This window comes from Cyprinodon variegatus, unplaced genomic scaffold (genome assembly GCF_000732505.1).
Source record: "Cyprinodon variegatus isolate N-32 unplaced genomic scaffold, C_variegatus-1.0 Scaffold276, whole genome shotgun sequence".
NCBI classification, from domain to species: Eukaryota; Metazoa; Chordata; class Actinopteri; order Cyprinodontiformes; family Cyprinodontidae; genus Cyprinodon; species Cyprinodon variegatus.
The window spans coordinates 1-18212 of record NW_015150729.1 but is presented as its reverse complement, the minus strand read 5'-3'; the positions used below and the strand labels follow the sequence as shown (position 1 = coordinate 18212).

Sequence of the window (18212 nt, the reverse complement as noted above, 5' to 3'; positions counted from 1 at the left end):
CTTGTGTGTTGAAGCAAATGTGACGTCAACATGGTGGATGGTAAAATCCATAGATTTAGGTATTACCTTAGTGGCTGTTAGCTGTAAAAGTCCATAGATAAGCCGCGGCTTATAGTCCGAAAATTACGATAAATGAAAAAATATATATATATAATCAGAACTTATTATTATCTAGAGACTATTAATAACAGGAGGTGAAATGCAGCTCCAGACGAGCAGAGCGTGTGGTGACGTCATGAGTACGCTTCTGTTCCAATTGCCACAGATTTATTCTGCGCGCTCCCGTTCTCCCCAAGTCCAAACTTTCTGTGTTCTAGTCAAGAATCACAATTAGCAGAAAGAACTTGCGTTCTTGCTAATTGAGAAATGGTCTCTGTCTGTACCTCTACATATCAGGTCAACTATGAGCACTTGCTTTTTGCAAAACAGCTTATGCTCATTCACACTGGGTAGAAATCATCTAATCAAGTAATTTGATCAAGGCTTGCCTTTACTAGGCCATTAAATACATAATCTTTTGATCAACCATTACATTGCAGTTTAGACTCTTAAGTTTATGTTTCTTTTCCTGTTCAAAGTGGAATCTCTGCCCTAGTCTTGGGTCTTCTTTAGCCTCAAATTTTATTTTTATTTAGCCATTTTATTGTACTATTAAAACTGAACAAGTTCTGTTTCCAGAAGAAAAGAAGGCCACAGTCTTATACTACCAATACGATAAGTTACCAAGGAAGAGGTTTGTCATAACATCCCAGTAAAATATTAACAAACTGAAAGAATAAAATAAATACATGACATTACTTTTTAAAACTGACTGACAATAGGTCGGACAAAAAAAAAAAAAAGTAAAGTACAAGAAGAACATTTTGATAGTACAGAATTCCTCACCGTAACCCATGTGACGTCCCTTGCGGCGTGCCAGAGTATTCTTGCGGCAGCGTGCACGGGAGTGAACAGTCACTGGCTTCCTGATAATCAAGCCATCCTTCACCAGTTTTCGGATTTGCTGCCCTGCAGAACAAAATCAGGGCAACAAAAACATGGGGTAATAAGGCATGCGTAGCATAAACGACGACATCAGATGTTTTCAACTGGATTCTGAACTCACTAGAGTTTGCATTGGCGATCTCATTGGTTTCATTGGGATCCAGCCACACCTTCTTCTTGCCACAGCGCAAGACGCTGGACGCCAGGCGCTTCTGGAGCCTGAGCATGCTTGATGAACACAAGAACCCCAGATTAAGCAGGCAAATAGAATTCTGGCACATTTCACGTGCAAATCACTAAAACATTTTCAGACAGTTTGTAAATACATTTAATATAAATTCATAGTAAATATTTTAAAAATTCTTTTCATTTTCGACCTGCATTAACCAGAAATTCGATAAAGGAGGATAGATGGATGGATAAGCGCAATATCAGAATTGATAGATGAAATATACTGCATTTAAGGTGGAAAAAAATATTTGCCCGTCAATATGCTCTATCCAGAACTCCTTAAGTGGAAAAATTTTAGTTTCATTTGGTTCAATTTGGTTAAATGTCTTCTTTAAGGAACCTTTGGCTATAAAATTATTAATTGATTAATCTGGAAAAATAATGGATTTGCAAAATAATCGTTAGTTGCAGCCCTAGACATGAGAATGAAACAAAATGTATACTATGCTATATTTCTTAATCTCAGCTAATAAATATTTTTGTAATTTTCATACTGATATAAACAAAACAAAGGCTTCTGAAAGAATGGCCACGAAGAACCCTGTACAAAAGTGTGATAATTTTTTTGCCATGTTTAAAAAACTATCAACCCTTTAAGAAATATCTGCTTTGAGGCAGACAAAAGATTTACACACGCTTATCTGTGAATTTTTTCTCTTTTATAAGTTAAGAAAAGATTTAAATATTGCACATTTACAAGTGTGCAGAAATGTTTTGTTTGCCTTCAGAACATTGTTAGTTTCCAGCACCCTAACCTTTTTAAAACCGTAGAGGGAAAACGCTGTTTCTTTACATTTGGCCCTTGATTTGACGTTAGTACATCATGTTCTACTCACCCAAATGAGTTTTTTGTCATTTGGAGCTGTTCTGAAGATAGTTTAGTTTGTGCCTTCAAGTCATTCACCCATAGGAAGACGTTACTTGGATATAACGGATTATCTTCAGAACAGCTCCAAATGACACAAAACTCATACGGGTGAGTAGAACATGTAATAATGTAAAATCAAGGGCCATATGTAAAAAACAAAAAAAAAAAAAAGGCGTTTTCCCTTAAATAAGAAAATAACAGAACACTACATAAAACCAAAAACAGCAGTCAATGACAAATCCTGTAATCATAGACTGCAATGTGTTTTAAAATATAAATGTCATTGTTAAATAAAATAATTTTGCAATTAACATTGAATTATGTCCGCCCCAATGTGGTCATTTAAAAAAAGAAGGGTCTGACAAACTGATGGATGGATGAGACTCATGAACAGATAGATTATCAGAAAAGTGTTCTGGATCAATAGATGGGTGTTGATAACCATTTATTATTAACTAATTGACAATAAATGGTTAATGGATAGAACCAATTAGGGCTGCAACTAATGATTATTTGGACTGAACATATTGATTGACGCAAAAAAAAATCTTGAATGCAAAATGTTATATATTTTATTTTTTATTTTTTATAATCTCTGCTCTACGTTGCTCTTACAGCTAATGACATGTTTTACAGTTCCTATACAGCAGTTACCGATTAGTCGATTACTAAAATAGTTGATTATTTCAATAATCGTTTAATCATTTTTAATTGTTTCAGACCTAGAACCAATGCTTTTCTTTAAATCACACAACAATAGGGATAAATTATTACAGGTGTACTTCACAGCTGTACTAATATACTCTATTCTACACCACTGTTTATAATTAAGAAACATGTTTTTCCATATAAAACCTCTATAGTAGCCTTTTCGGATTATGGAACTGTTCTTTATATCAGCAATATGCTTTAACACAGTAGAGGTAACTGAAAAACAACACTAAAGTCATGGTGAACATATTGAGAGATGGTAACACTAGTGGGGTTTATTATAAAACTGACAATGACATATGGATATTACGGTAATTTATATTCAGACAGGTTAGCTGATATAAACATGCAGCTAAATTAGTTTATTTCTCTGGTGGATTGAGACAGCCTTATGACTATCATTAAAATGACATAACCAATGTATAACCATATTTTGAGGCGTGTTTTGTGCTTGTTTATTGAGATATAAAACTTAACCCAGCCTGTAAACTTCAAGTTAAACGTGTAAGTAAGAAAACAATATGTATGACTGCCGCTTGTTTTTTTAAATTTAATTATCGCCTTTCAAAATATAAAACTGTTTTAATGTATTATGCTAATTTACCTGACACTGATAAAGTAGGTATTGTCAAGTGTTTCTAATTGCAGCTAAACGGTGCGCTCCTGTAACATGTCCTGACATGTCCAGCCACCGGTTAGCATAGTTAGCTTTGAGGTAGAGGCCTAAAAGCTTGCAATATAAAGGTATCACATTTACCGAAACTGTACAAAACATTAAGTCAATATGTAATCATGAAAAACCAACATTTAATTTAAAAGAGAAGTTTAACAGCGAACATGAAGGTAAAAACAACTGCCTTACCTCATGACTACCGTTTACTCGCTAAACACGATGGAAATGGACCAAGTGGACACTGTAGAGACCATAGATATCCATAATAATGGATTATGGATATCTATGGTAGAGACGGGTCTGGCAACACCAATGCGCCGACGCATGCGCATGCAGTTTTCAGCTTTGTGATGTCTAATTACCGCCACCTACTGGTATGGAGTGTGAAACACAATTACTGTTTTCTACCAAAAATATTATTCTGATATACTGTTTTCTACCAACTATAATTGATCTATACTCTGTCTAATAGTTTTATTCCAACTATGATTTATTTATACCCTATTTAATATTATTGTATTTGTTCCATCAGCTTTATTATATTATTATAACTGTTTATTCAAAAATATTACACACAGGTTTGATGCTTTATTTAACAATTAAATAAGCCACACTCTCCTACTATCCCCTTTTTTGCATATCACTTTTGGTATATTTTCAAATCAGTATATTTATCAACTATTCCTCTAGCCCTTTACTGTTAACCATCTTGAATTATTTTGTATCATTAACATTTGGTTTAATTACCAGATTACCAATTTGCTTCTTTAAGCTCAAAAAACTTTTGCTTTAATTTTCATCTAATGACACATTCACATTATTTATTAATAATTTTTACTGATACTTTAAAATGAAAATATCTAAAATATTATTTAAACCTATAGACTCAGTTTGAGATATAGGTAGATTCAGTATTTATATTTGATCTCAGTAGCGTTTCTACTAAGTAGCCTGCAATGGTGTGTAATATCCAGCAGGTGTCAATATAGGGCAGCACAGTGGAATCTATACAGCTATGACTGTATGTGACTATCATTTTTAATATATAGATTTATTTTTCCACTCTATTTCAGAATTTTTCATTTTTACAATGATGATACTAATATCGAAATACAATGTGTGATACTTTAGTGTTTGTCTTTGTTGCTTTGAGAAATAAACTTTTCCTGAGCCTATTTTATGGATAAAAATATCCTCAATCTCTTTTTTGATTAAGGTGAGGGGAAACAGTGCATTATTTAACTTAATTATTATACAAGAGCAACCTTTTTATGATGTAATCTCAGATGTTTTATAAATGTCTCAGAGGTTTGTTAGAAAACATCATTGAACAAATACAACTTTACACACCTAAGTGGAAATAGTATGGCACATGTCCATAATTTAAAGACATTTAAAAAAATTAATAAAGCAGTTAAAACAAATCTCTGGATTCGTCTAGATACAAAAACGATGGGAATTTAAAAAAAAATATGTGATAATAAAAATGCTTTACATTAAAGAATATTGCAAACACAAAATCTTCGTTTTAATTTTCACATGACATTCACATTATTTATAACGTCAGATATATTTTATATTTAGATTGACACCCTTGAATCAACGCCTTAATTTGTTTTATTAATGATTTTGAAAAGAAAATTGCATTACTCCTTACCTTTTTGAACGCACCTCTCTCTCTCTTTTTCTCAGAATTCTGACTTTTTCTAAGAATTCTGACTTTAATCTCAGAATTCTGACTTTAATCTCAGAATTTTGGATCTTAATGTAGATGGGCACCAGAAGGAAGAGATGTGGGAGCACTCAGCTTCACTGACAAAGATGTGAGTTGTGTGAGAGGGCCAGTAACACATTGGTGAAAAATGACAAAATTGAACATTGAAGTCAGAATTCCTATATTAAAGCCAGAATTCTGGAAAAAAAAAAAAAAAAGGTCAGAATTATGAGATTAAAGTCAGAATTCCGAGAAAAAAGTAAGAATTCTGAGAAAAAAGTCAGAATTCTGAGATTAAAGTCAGAGTTCTGAGATTGAAGTCAGAATTCTGATATTAAAATTTAGTATTCTGAAAAAAAAAGTCAGAATTATGAGATTAAAGTAAGAATTCTGAGATCAAAGTCCTAATTCTTAGAAAAAAGTCTGAATTCTGAGATTAAATTCACAATTCTGACTTTTTTCTCATATTATACTGAGATAACATTTCAAAATCAGTTACCTTTTTAATTTTTTCAATGGCCCTAATCCTCTTCCTTACTCTCTCTCTCTCTCTCTCTCTCTCTCTCTCTCTCTCTCTCTCTCTCTCTCTTTCTCTGGGAAAAATCTTGTTTCTGGCACAGTGCTGACCTCTACTGGTTACCAGCGGAAACGTAGGACAGCCAGCCTATGGAGTGCGCCTGTCTCTTGTCATACATCTCTGCCCGTCAGAGGACTGCTGCGCTGTCCTCTTCTAGAGCTCGTGGGACAAATGCTAAAGCTGTTAAACACTTAGCAATATGCCGGTTTGCGTTGTTCTACGAGCTTACTTTTTGAAACATGACTCACCATAAGACAATAATCAAGGTAAGACGTTATTTTTGCTGTCGCTAGCATGTTTTGTTGTAGCTAACCTTGATGCTAGCGGCTACAGTGCAGAGATAGTGGAGCGGCTCGTGTCACCCGGACACTACCAGCACTGTACCAACGGCTCTAACTACACCGCTGTAATGTACCGTTTTTAGACTTTACAGTGCCATTATCATTATAGACAAAACAAATTCCCATTTTATTTCTTTTTCAGACATGACTTAATCCAATTCTTCTATTTTCCCTGCTCCATTTACCTCCAGCTAAACGAGATAAAGCTTTAATATTTTCCTGAAGAAGCTTAGCAGCAGGATGCCTTGCAGAGAGACAGCAGGAACTGGACTGATGTATTAATAACTCTGTTCCTACTTGAGTTTTCTATCTAAAGGGGGCGAAGGCTAGATTCAACATACATAAAAATAAATCCTTCTGCATTGTTGTCTGCTCCAGTAATCATCCGCACTGCCCATCTGTCACAAAGACCTCTACTGTTTGACCTGCTTATTGCAGACAGTGTGAGACGGATTAACCAGGTCGTGAGCAGAGACTGTTATTTACATTGTGTGTCCCTGTCTGCATGCACTCAGTTGCTGACATCACATATCAGTTATTTCAGTTAGGCGTGTCGCAGTTTATAGATTTTTCCTCATAATTACTGTTTTGGGTGAAGCAGGAAGCAGTTCATATCATTTGTCCTTCCAAATCCTGCATGCTGATCTACATTGAGCGTTTTGCTGTTTCCTCTTGTGCAAATGTCTGCTGTCTCCTGTAAACTCTTGATTCTTCAGGGCAGCTTTTACTTGTTACCTAATCCGGATTTTTCAGCAATTCTCTGGTTTGCCAGTAAACTCACCCCATCAATGGGACTACTCTCGGTCACTAGCCCTGTTAGAAATCCTGTTTCCCTTATCTGCATATGCATCAGTCACTAGGAGCCTTAAAAGGACTCAGAATGCTGTTGATCCATTGCATGACAATGTGAAAGAGGCACAGTTTAGCAGTGAGGTCTGCATTATCCCACCTCCTCTCTCAGACATAATTCACAGAAAGATGGGTCTGCATCAACCCTCTGACCACACTCCCTCTACTGTATAATGTTTTGTACCTCAGCATTCATTCATAAAGTCACCTATTTCCTGTTAATCTTTATGCTACCTACTGCTCTCTTTAGAATCCTGGTGACGTATTTCTTTTGGTTAGAATCCAAACTATAATTATGAAGCTGTTTGTAATTATTGCATCATATACCAATGGATATATTGGGTGTGTAAATGCTGTTACATTTCAGTTTAGATAGTTTTCTTTATATATAAAATAAAAAAGCTAATAGTTGCCTAGGAAAACCTATTTAGGATGCATCTATAAATTGTTTTAGCAATTGATTAATCTATCGATTAGTTTTTCAATTAATCGAGATACTTTGAGTAGATTCACGTTTTTTGAATAAACTAATATTTAGAATAAGGAAAAGAAAAAACTTTCTTGAACTTATAATGAATTGCAAATGGTAAAATATGTGACAGACATATTTTTTGATGCATTTAGTTGTATAAATATATGAGCAGAGAAACAATTTAATCGCTATATATCTTATATTTGGAGGTTTGTCTTAAATACTGCTGTAAGTAGATCTTTATTTTTTCAGCAAATCGTTTGTTTTAGTGTCTGTGTGCCATTATTCTAGATAACGGTTTCATTCAATTGCTAAATGACTCGATTAATCACAATTAATGCAATGAATCGTTTCAGCCATACAATCTTTTAAGGTTCTTGTCGATGGGCCCAGAGGGAGAATCTGAGTTTCCAACCTGCACTCTTGTGGCCTGTCCAGTACACACACGACCACCCTGCTCGCTAACCACTATGCCGCCACTCTTATAATTGTACCTACAGTTCCTCACGCTATAATTAGTTGAACTGTGTCCTTTAAACTTTATTTATAACCACAATAGGGCTATAACTAGCGATTATTTTGCAAATTGATTCATGTGTCGATACATTTTTATTTCCGATTAATAATTGGATAATAAAAGGTTGGTAAAAGAAGACATTTTGTAAAATGAAATCAAGTGAAAATTAAGATTTTGAACTTGAGGAGTTCTGCTTAGAGCACATTGAAAGACAAAAAACATTTTTATCTTAAATACAAATGTTTACACATTTGTTTTTACAGTTTTATACTAAATTAGTTGATGATTATTTCAATAATGGATTAGTCACAATTAATCCAATTAATTGTTGCAGCTCTAAACCAAACCCTTTATTGCATGCTATCTATGTAGTCTTTCCACTGATTAACAAAAAATACATTTAAATGTGGCCAAATTAAAATCTTGGTGTTGTCGCTCTGACTGTATGGTTGGGATTGTTTTTGTCTACCTGGAAGCTGATCCCATTCCTGTCTTATTATTATTATTTTTTTTTATTTTTATGAATCTTTTAGTAAAATTCCTGCAAACATTATCAAAAATCTATAGTTGTAATTTAACAAAGTTTGAAAAATTTAAAGCGGTAAAAATATATTTTAAAAGGCAATGTAGAAAAAAAATCAGAATTATGAGCAATCGTATCGTTATTGGATCGAAGAAGAATTTATTTAGTAAAGACTGATCTAAAGTGGCTGAAATATCATTTGATCAGAGTTATAAAATGTTTATGGAATCTCCCCAGCCTGCCAGCATCTGCTGCGTGCGTGATCCATAAGGAGTGAGAGGGGCAGCGGCGAGGATGGAGCTCTCTGACGGCTTGTTGCTGCAGGTCGGCAACGGAGAGCAGTGGTGCAACCGCTGGAAACATCCCAATGAAGATGTCGTAAGCTCTTATCATACCTTTGAATAGAATCACAGATTTGTCAGACCAAACTTTTGTAATGTGATCCTTCAAAGAGTCTTTTTATGTGTTCTGCGTTCATCCTTACAAAGATTTCTGTGTGGCTGTTTTTCAAGGACCGCAGCACCAGTCCATCAGTTCTGCGCTCTGTTGCCAGGACGTGGAAGGAGGGCCTGCTGAACAGAAAGAGGCCATTTGTCGGCCGGTGCTGTCACTCCTGTACTCCTCAGAGCTGGGTAAAGATCCTCGACAGCTGCCTTTTCCTTCATTACCTCAAATTAATCACATTTAAGACAGAAAGTGGCCAGTTGCTTTAAAAATGAAACATATTTTAGTATTGTAAAAAATTCTTTGGTCTTTCCTAGAGGTAAAAAAGAAATTCTTAAGTGACGGATTAGTACCAACAGTAGTTACTCACTTAACTTGACTTTTTTTCATGTTTCTTCAATGTGTTATGTTGGATATTTGCAAAGAAATGTGTGTTTCCTGCTGCATCTGTAAGTCAGACATGCGGAAGACTTAACAGAACCTAAGGGGCAGCCAGTATGTGGTAAAAGTACCCACATCCTGTTTTTATTAAATATAAAATCAGGTGGCCATTTTGTTCTATAATATAAAAACTGAAATTTTAATTCGAAGCAATTCTTTTATTTCTTCCTGTGTCATAAAGGGATCAGTTTTTTGGGAGCTATTTTTATTCAATCAGCTGTTTTTATTATTTCTAAAGCAAAAGATACCTTAAAATTACACCAATAAAAGATTTAATAGGGAGCAAAATCTTACAGGTTTGCATTTATTTTATGAAAGAGTGGCAAGAAAATTGCTAAGATGTTTGAGGTTTGCTGCAAACTTATTGAGGAAAAATCACACATGAGAAGAAAAAACGAAAACTTAAAGGATGGTGCAGAGGTTGTGATTGAAGCAGGTCAATTAAAAATTTAATCACAGCTACATTGGAATGGTAGAGCCTGCCTCAATGGTAAAAAATGTAGATTAACAGGTATTATGTTTTTTTTCCCCCTTCACAGTAAGTGTCTACTCTAAATTAAAAAACAAGATACTTGTATGTTTTTGGTTGTGTTACATAACATAAAGGCCACAGAAATTTTAGCATGTTTATTTTCAGTCTGACTTTAGGATATGAGACCAATATAACCAATTAAAGTTATAATAATTCAAATCATATCCATGTTTTTCCTCCTGTAGGAACAGTTGTTCAACCCCAGCATCCCATCTCTGGGCCTACGTAACGTCATCTACATCAATGAGACCCACACTAGGTAAACAGAAGAGGATCTTCCCCTTTATTAGTATGCAAAGTCACATCTACACAAACCTCTATTTATAACAGCCCTAAACTGCAGAAAGAAGAACAAACTAACTGCGATATAAGAAATGAAACTGGGGACTTTTGATGTCTTTAGGCCTTGTTTCTCCTTTGAATTATAAAGTCAGGCAAACACTTTGCTTCTAAGCAATGTATATAATGAATAGCTTTAAGTCGAACGGCCTGATCTGTGACGCAACGGAAAGGCGGTTTGATTAATAATTTAAAGTGTTTGTCAGTTGACACTGTACATGCATCCACGTTGAAAATTGAGACGAACATAATCTTAAACAGGAAAATGGTTAGTGTAAATACAGTAAAATAAAACTTTACTATTTTACATCTATAAGATATTTTTTTATCGATCTGTAAACTGCAAACAAACGAAAACCTAACACAGGTCTATGCATCTTTTATTATCTTGATTTATATTTACACTTATGCAACATTAGAAGCTCCCTTGTAGCATACTCTATACATAAGCTGCTTCAACTCAGAGTTAGCTTTGTTAAAAAAAACAACCATATTGCTCTGATAACTCTTCACTTAGGATGCAGGTTTATCATTTTAATTCTAAAGGTACATTTAATTTGAGAAACGCAAGCTGCATTCTTCAATAAACCTCTGCTTCTACATTGAAATTTGATGAAATGCTAAAATCCTAGGCTAACAATAGCAAGTGTAGCATTTTGTATGACTTATTCATTGTTTGGCTCATACAGAAATAACCGTACTGGTTCAGGTTAATCAACAGAGTCAAAAAGTCTCCCTGCATCCTAAAGTTTATGCTATGCTTTAAATGGCTCACATTTTGAGGGTTCTGTCTCCAACATTGACAGAGCAACTGCAGCTAGGACAGTTTCTCTTTTACTTTAAATATATACATTTGAATGACAAACAGTTGTGGGAAAAAAAAATAGCTTTCCTTTTTTCAGAATAGCAAAAAAATGTACATTCTATTCAAGTAAATAATAGCTGTTATTTAATGTCAGTAGGTATGGGTGTGCTGTTAGATTTATCAGATGAAGATAGACTTCAGTCAGTCTTAAATAAAAATGTTGGTAGTGTTAGTTTTGACTGTATATGGTGGTGGCACACACAGTAACCTGAAAATAAGAGGATATCAGTAAAGCTATTGCATTTTCTGACATCACTGAATTCTAGTTATTGATTGCTTCAGCTAATGTAAACACTCTGATATTTCTGTATGTATTTTCAACATGATGAGGATAAAAAGTGTTTTTTTTTCTTGTTTTTTGGTCTGATGTTGTAGGCAGCGGGGCTGGTTGGCACGTAGGCTCAGTTATGTGCTGTTTGTTACGGAGAGAGACGTCAACAAGGACATGTTTACCAGGAACGTGGTCGACAATGTGCTCAACAGCAGCAGGTAGGAGTCAATGTAACCCTTTACTGGGATGTAACCTTTGTTTTTGTGAACGCTGCATAGGGAAAGTCAAATGAGCCATCTAGTTGTGTAACAGTTAACTGTTATGTATAGAGAAAGGAGAGTAATAATAACTGCTTTTAGCATGTTTTTTTAATATATATATTTGTTATTGTTATCTGCAGGGTGGAAGCTGCTATTTTGAAGGTTGCAACTGAGGCGGATGCTGTGGTAGGACAGCCTGGCCATGAGCATAAGGCTGTCAGTAAAGTGAAGCAGAAAGCCAGAGCCTTCCTCCAAGAGATGGTGGCCAATGTTTCCCCAGCATTTATTAGGTTCCTGGATCATTCAGTTTAAAAGAAAAAGAAAAAAGAAATCCTCACTATCCAAGGATTCAATATCTTCATTTAGTAGATTGGTTTCACCATGGATATAAAACTATTTTTTGTTTTTCTTCTTTCAGGCTGACAGGGTGGGTTCTTCTGAGGTTGTTTAATGGTTTCTTTTGGAGCATCCAGATCCACAAAGGACAGCTTGAAATGGTCAAGAAAGCTGCCTCAGAGGTTAGCATTAACACCACAGACATGTCATTAAAATCATTATGGTTTATGACTTAACAAAAAGACAAGAATTGCTTCATTGACTTAGTTGCTGATGTGTAGATTTACTCTTCCTTATGAAGCTTTTATTATCATTATAAATCCATTGAGACAGCCATCTCAGAACGGGCACATAATGTTCAAGAAAAACAAGTGTCCTTAGAGAGACGATAAATTATCTCCTTTCATCTTTCACCTGGTTTTTCATTCATCAGTTCTTCCAGCTTTCTAACCCTGTCTATTCATCCATATCTATGAGTGAACTTGGACTAATCCATGTTTGAATATGCTTTCATTTGTCCCTTTGTTTCTACATCTCGTTTAATCTGCGTGTCTATTATCCACCCACACGGTGAACTCAGAAATCTCTGCAGAAGTGTGCATTTTGCGTCCAGACTTATATAGCAACCAGTGTCTCACTAATGCGACTGCTTCAATTGCGTCTTATCTGTGTAATTTTCCTTCAACTTCTTTTTTCATTCTTTATTTGTGGTAACTGCTCAAGATTCAATGCAAACAGATTAAAACCTCTTCATATTGTTTTGTCTACAGAGAATCTGTTCTTTTCTTTGCAGAAAAAACTACCCATGGTCTTTCTGCCGGTGCACAAATCCCACATTGATTACCTACTCATCACACTGATTCTGTTCTGTCATAACATCAAAGCCCCCCACATCGCAGCGGGAAACAACCTCAGCATCCCAATCCTCAGGTGAATGGCTGCAGAGCCTCACACACAGGTTGATCTAATAGAAAGACTCTTGGTGAGTAAAAAGATTAAGTTGGAGTAATTAGCAAAATGTCCCTTTGTTTCCAGCACTGTGATCCGTAAACTTGGTGGATTTTTCATACGGCGGAGAATGGAGGAGACGAGGGATGGAAAGAAAGACATTTTGTACAGGTCGCTCCTCCATGCCGTAAGTCCTTTTTCTTTTCACACATGAAAGCTGTTGTTTATGCTTCTGTGTATGGAGCACTTTTTAGTATGCATTAATGAGAGATTAAACATTTGATATTATCTCAACACACAACCTGCACTTTTAGTTTATTCATATTTAAATCTTATAAAAAAAATATATATTGTTTTACGTTTGCAGTATGAGCAACACCTCTGACATCTGAAAATGTCTCTGATCTTTATTTTAGTAAACTTGATCCTGGTTTTTGACCAATCAAGGGAGGAGTTTTGCATCTTCTGACATTTTGTTATCTAGCATTTTTTTATCTATTGTATGTTTAGAAGCTTCAAAGCTTCTTTAGGTCAGCCTGTTTGAAACATTTAAAGGTTTCAGCTTTTTAGTGTCTGGATTTGTGCCTTCAGGATCAATAAGCTTTCTAAGAAATAAGAGAGACCAGTTAAACCAGAGCCTGAAGGGGAAGAATTTTTGTTCAGTCAGATAGTACTGATTAGCAGGTTTCTGCTGCTCAGAAAACCAGTTTGAGTACTATAGTAAAGGACAGCAATGTGGAAAAAAAAACTTTTTTAGTGCTTTAAGTAGCTTTAAACAAGTGTGGCTCAAAGTTGAGTAAACATTTTTTTTGCATTTTATTCACATTCCAACTACAAACTTCAGTGTCTAAAAGCATTGCTATATTTAAGTTAGAGCTGTGTAATATGGCTGAAAAAGGACATAAGCCTGTCATGTCAATAATTATAGATTTTTTTATTTGTTTACTTATTTGGAGTAAGGACCTGAGGAAAAAGGCCTGAGTTTAGATTGCAACCCTTACCCTATTTCAACATGACCTTTAACCTTTAAAATAGGTTGGCCCTACTACCAGCCTGGCTTAGATTGCCTGTGAGAGGCTAATCCCTCTATCCCTGAGGATACCATGTGGTTCTGGATCGAAGTTCATTGAAATTTTTTTGAAACACTTTATCCGACATATTTTATTTGTTATTGATCAGATGTCTGTCCTATACACACCTAATATATGCTGATATAGATTGACTGCCCGGCCCTAATCTGAGCAGGAATTTATGCATCATCCAGACACAAATTATTGCTTAATTGTTAATAAAAAATTCTGCAATGTTTTCAATGCAGTAAAGAGTAGATAAAGCCTCAATCTGAGAACAGAAACAAGCATCAGAGATGCAGGATGAATATTAGTGGTAATTCCAAAAATGTTATCTTTATTGAGAAGAGGAAGTGAAAAAGAAGTAGTTTGCTGCCAAGCCAAATATGGACGAAGGTTCTCTGGTCACTGCATTACATACCTGCATCATCATCCCCGTGGTAACCCACAGTGGTAGGTGCATCATGCTTTGGGGATTCTTGTCTACAGGGATATACGGTCTGTTGAAAGCGGATGAGAATATGAATTGAACTAACTCCAAGAAAATCCCGGAATATAAGACTTAGATTCAAACATTCATGTAGCAAAGTCACCTAGTCAAAGTCCAGGCCTATATTTATTGAAGAGAACTGTGACAAGACTTAAAAACTTGGGATTTTTTTTATTCTCCCTCTTTAACCGGAAACAACTAAAGCTATTTTACAAATAATTAGCTAAAATAAGTCCATTGCCTGAACTTTGCAATTAAGTTCTGCTTTTTGTTTGTTTACAAATGAAATACACTGGAATTGATATTTACTATTTATAATTTACATTAATCAATATCAGTTCTCTGACTATATATACTGAGTAGTTTATTTAGTGGAAAATGTTGTTTCTAATTATGTTCAAATTATTTTTAATTTATATTCAAATTAATTGAATTAATTAAATGTTAACCAATCTCTTTTTGTGTGTATGTGGTTGTTTTTTGTTTGAAGTATTTTTTTTTTAATTGATTTATTTATTATTCAAATTGTCTAAAATAAAATCCTTTTCATCATCTTTTCATCATTGCAAGGGGAAGAAAATCAATACATTCAAGGGGTCTAAGTACTTTGATGGTACATTGTAAGATCCCGATATAGAGCTGATTTACTCAATTGTTTGAGTTAATCGTAGCTGAACTGGCAAATGGTTATGTTTAAAAAGGCCAGCCGAGCTAATGGTACATGTTATCTCTTAGATAAGAGTTATCTATAAGACACATAAGCAGCTGCAGAAAATGATGAGCTCCAGTTTTTTTTTCTTTCTGTTACATGACTATTTTTTTATGCAATGTTTCAGCAGGTCATCATTTGAAATGTTATCAGGCAGATAAGTTTTTGGTTTAAGGCATGTTGAAATGTAAGCATTTAATTTCTTTGAAGGGGTGAAATATAGGCAGTGAGGAGAAAAAATGGCTAACTTAGAGCCTGGATGTTCTTTCTCTTTGCAATTCGAACTTGATGACCTTATATGCGTTATATTTCAGGAAGCAAATTCCCTTCTTTGAAGACAGCTGTGTCTATACTAAACCCAGAGGGATATTTTTATGCTGTCTATCTGCTTCCTGAACGTGCCGGAGTCGCTGCAAAGAGTGAAATCGTTCCGTTTAGTGTTTATTTTTCTTATATTCAAACACTAAACTATATCACATAAATCTATTCTTTACACTCAGCTTCCACATTAGCATGGGGTTAATTTGCTACTTTAAATAAATAAACATAAGCTTTTAACAATACTTTATATGGATGCTTTGTTTCATTCACCTTTGGCTCACTCCTCTCCCATGTGCCCTTTGTTTCAATCCTCCTGCAGTACACAGAGGAGTTATTAAGGCAACAGCAGTTTTTGGAGGTCTTTCTGGAGGGTACCCGGTCCCGCAGCGGTAAGCCCTTTTCAGCACGTGCAGGCATGCTGTCCATCGTGGTCGACACGCTGTACACAGGGGCAATCGGAGACGTGCTGGTCGTGCCAGTTGGCATCTCATATGACCGAATTATTGAAGGCAACTACAATAGTGAGCAGCTGGTAAGCTCTTGGATGATCTCTGTGCTTCTTGCTTTGACAACGACAGGTTTTATCCAGATACTTTATTAAGATATAACTACCGCTATAATTGCCAAATCCAGATTTTAATTGTGTTATCCTTTCTGTTCCTCAGGGGAAACCCAAGAAGAATGAGAGTTGGTGGGGGATAGCCTGTGGGGTATTTAGGATGCTAAGGAAGAACTATGGTTGTGTTCGAGTGGATTTCAACCAGCCCTTCTCCCTAAAGGTGATTACTTTTAGATTTGTACCAACCTTATTGCCAGCAGTGCCATCACAATTTGTCCTATAGACAAATTTCTATATATGACAGAATACATGTCAAATTTTTTTAACCTCCTTGTAGTTTCCTTAAAATGAATAACACTAGTTCTTTATATAATTAACTATTATTTTAACAATGATCAAGCGATAAGGGGTTTTCGATTAGTCATAAATTAATTTTTGTAGATGCTTTTGTAGCGATGTGCCTCTATAGACATTGTTTGAAATGCATGCAGCGATAGAACAAAATCTTTTGTTTCTTACATCACAAATGCAAGGGATGTAAGAAACAAACTCAGCTGAAATTTCGACTGGAAATGTGGGCTTTGCTTAGTGAGACTAAGATTGGTTTTGAGCAACAAACCCTTCAGGCTTAAAATAAAGGGTTAATAAAGAAAAAAAATCTTTGTGAGTATTTTGTGTGGTGGAGGAATTACAATGCTACAGATTTGTTTTGTTTCCAAAGCTGCGTGGCATAATGAACGCTTTGATTAGTAGCCTTTTTTTAATTAAAGGTTTTGTAACAAATTTGTTAAGGAGCTTGCTTCAAATACAATGTCTGATTTTTTTTTTTTCTTTCTAATCATCAAATTCAAGATTATAGCGTATAATGTGTATTACAAAGACTTATGCCTATCTGCTTCTTGGTGTGTTTAGGAGTACTTGGACACCCAGAGGAGCCGTCATATTCCCCCACCAGTGTCTCTCGAAAATGCCTTGATGCCATACATCATTTCTGCACAGTAAGGCACTTTCCATATTTGGCACAGAGTCTTTCAGAGCGACGGTGGTGTTTTTAATCCGCCCCTTGTTTATTCAGAAACCAGATGTCCCTTCGTCTTGTGCGCGACAACCTTTATATCCAAAGCTAATTTCTCCCTCCTGCTGCTTCACAGCGGTCTCTGTCATTCGACATGTGAGATCAGCCCTCAACTTTCCACTGGGAGAGGTTATTCCAGTTCAGAACAGTCCAGTTTTAGTAGAACAGAAACGGCTGAACAGAATGTTCCTTGAGTCTGAAGTCTCATACTCAGTCTTTGGATTTGTTTCAGTTTATACCACTATAAGAAATTGCATCGAGTACAAGTTAGCATTCACATGCCATTCCGATCACTCAGCCATTCTGTGAGTGATATGGCTGGTCTGGACAGGTTGAGACAGGCCAGAGAAAGGAAATAAAGAAAGGTGAAACTCAGGATCAGGTTGGCAGAGTGTGACTGCTGATATATGGTGCCTCCTCACTGAATACAAACGTTTTTTCTCTGTTGTTGTGTATTTCATGTCCAGCCATCCAGGATCCTGCTTTTGATTTTAAATTCTTAAAATATATCAGTCTTATCTGTAATGACTATATAGCCTGAATTAGTGTGTGAATTGAATTATAGCAATAAATGATCCTAAGTTATTGACATGCACCAAACTTTGTTGTTCTTCAGGCCTGATGGTCAGTTTGAAGAGCAGGAGGAGGAGGAGATGGACAGAGAGGTCCCTGATGAACTCTTTAGACGACATGTCATCAACAACCTGGCCAAGCATGTCCTCTTCAGTAAGAACTTTATAAACTAATATTAGTTCTTTTGCTGCAGCCTTTGGAGGAATCTATTATACCTTCAAAAATAGTCCCATCTGATTTGTAAAAGCTATTGGGTCACATGTTTAGTTTTTATTCACTCTTCTGTGAATACACAAGTCTTCTTTTCATCCTTCTTTAAAGCTGCACCTGTCTACAAAGGAAACCCTCATGAAATACGACCTTTCATCCTAATTGAAATCCAGCACTGCATAGTACAGCATCAGCCCATCAGGATCACATCACTCAGGGTGCTTTGCCCTGGGGTAACATTGCAGTGACTGGTTCTCCTCTTCTCATTCAGATGCATGCTTAGGCGCCAGCTTTTTTTTTTTTTTTTTT

General features: G+C 35.5%; 2 protein-coding genes across 2 annotated transcripts in view; one reads left to right on the top strand and one right to left on the bottom strand.

The window, feature by feature from the left end:
- LOC107089992 (60S ribosomal protein L19) overlaps nt 1-3718 on the bottom strand; it is an 8858-nt gene extending 5140 nt beyond the window's left edge. The window contains exons 1-3 of the mRNA XM_015383091.1: nt 3657-3718; nt 1106-1212; nt 886-1008 (exon numbers count right to left, since the gene is read on the bottom strand). Of these exons, the coding sequence (XP_015238577.1) occupies nt 886-1008; nt 1106-1212; nt 3657-3661 (235 nt within the window). The 5' untranslated portion in view covers nt 3662-3718. The remainder of the gene's footprint in view (nt 1-885; nt 1009-1105; nt 1213-3656) is intronic.
- Nucleotides 3719-5857: 2139 nt separating this feature from the next.
- On the top strand, nt 5858-17881 carry gpam (glycerol-3-phosphate acyltransferase, mitochondrial). The gene is made up of 13 exons (XM_015383095.1): nt 5858-6024; nt 8698-8838; nt 8973-9092; nt 10063-10136; nt 11457-11570; nt 11753-11902; nt 12031-12130; nt 12742-12878; nt 12984-13083; nt 15806-16018; nt 16152-16265; nt 16958-17043; nt 17737-17881. The coding sequence occupies exons 2-13, from the start codon at nt 8755-8757 to the stop codon at nt 17864-17866; spliced, it is 1422 nt and encodes a 473-aa protein (XP_015238581.1). The 5' UTR covers nt 5858-6024; nt 8698-8754; the 3' UTR covers nt 17867-17881.
- The last annotated feature ends 331 nt before the right edge of the window (nt 17882-18212 follow it).

Excerpts from the sequence above, each read along its gene's own strand:
- gpam (XM_015383095.1), top strand. The coding sequence starts at position 8,755 with ATGGAGCTCTCTGACGGCTTGTTGCTGCAGGTCGGCAACGGAGAGCAG. Across the intron at positions 8,839-8,972 it reads AACATCCCAATGAAGATGTC|GACCGCAGCACCAGTCCATC; the intron begins GTAAGCTCTTAT and ends CTGTTTTTCAAG. Across the intron at positions 11,903-12,030 it reads GTTTCCCCAGCATTTATTAG|GCTGACAGGGTGGGTTCTTC; the intron begins GTTCCTGGATCA and ends TTCTTCTTTCAG.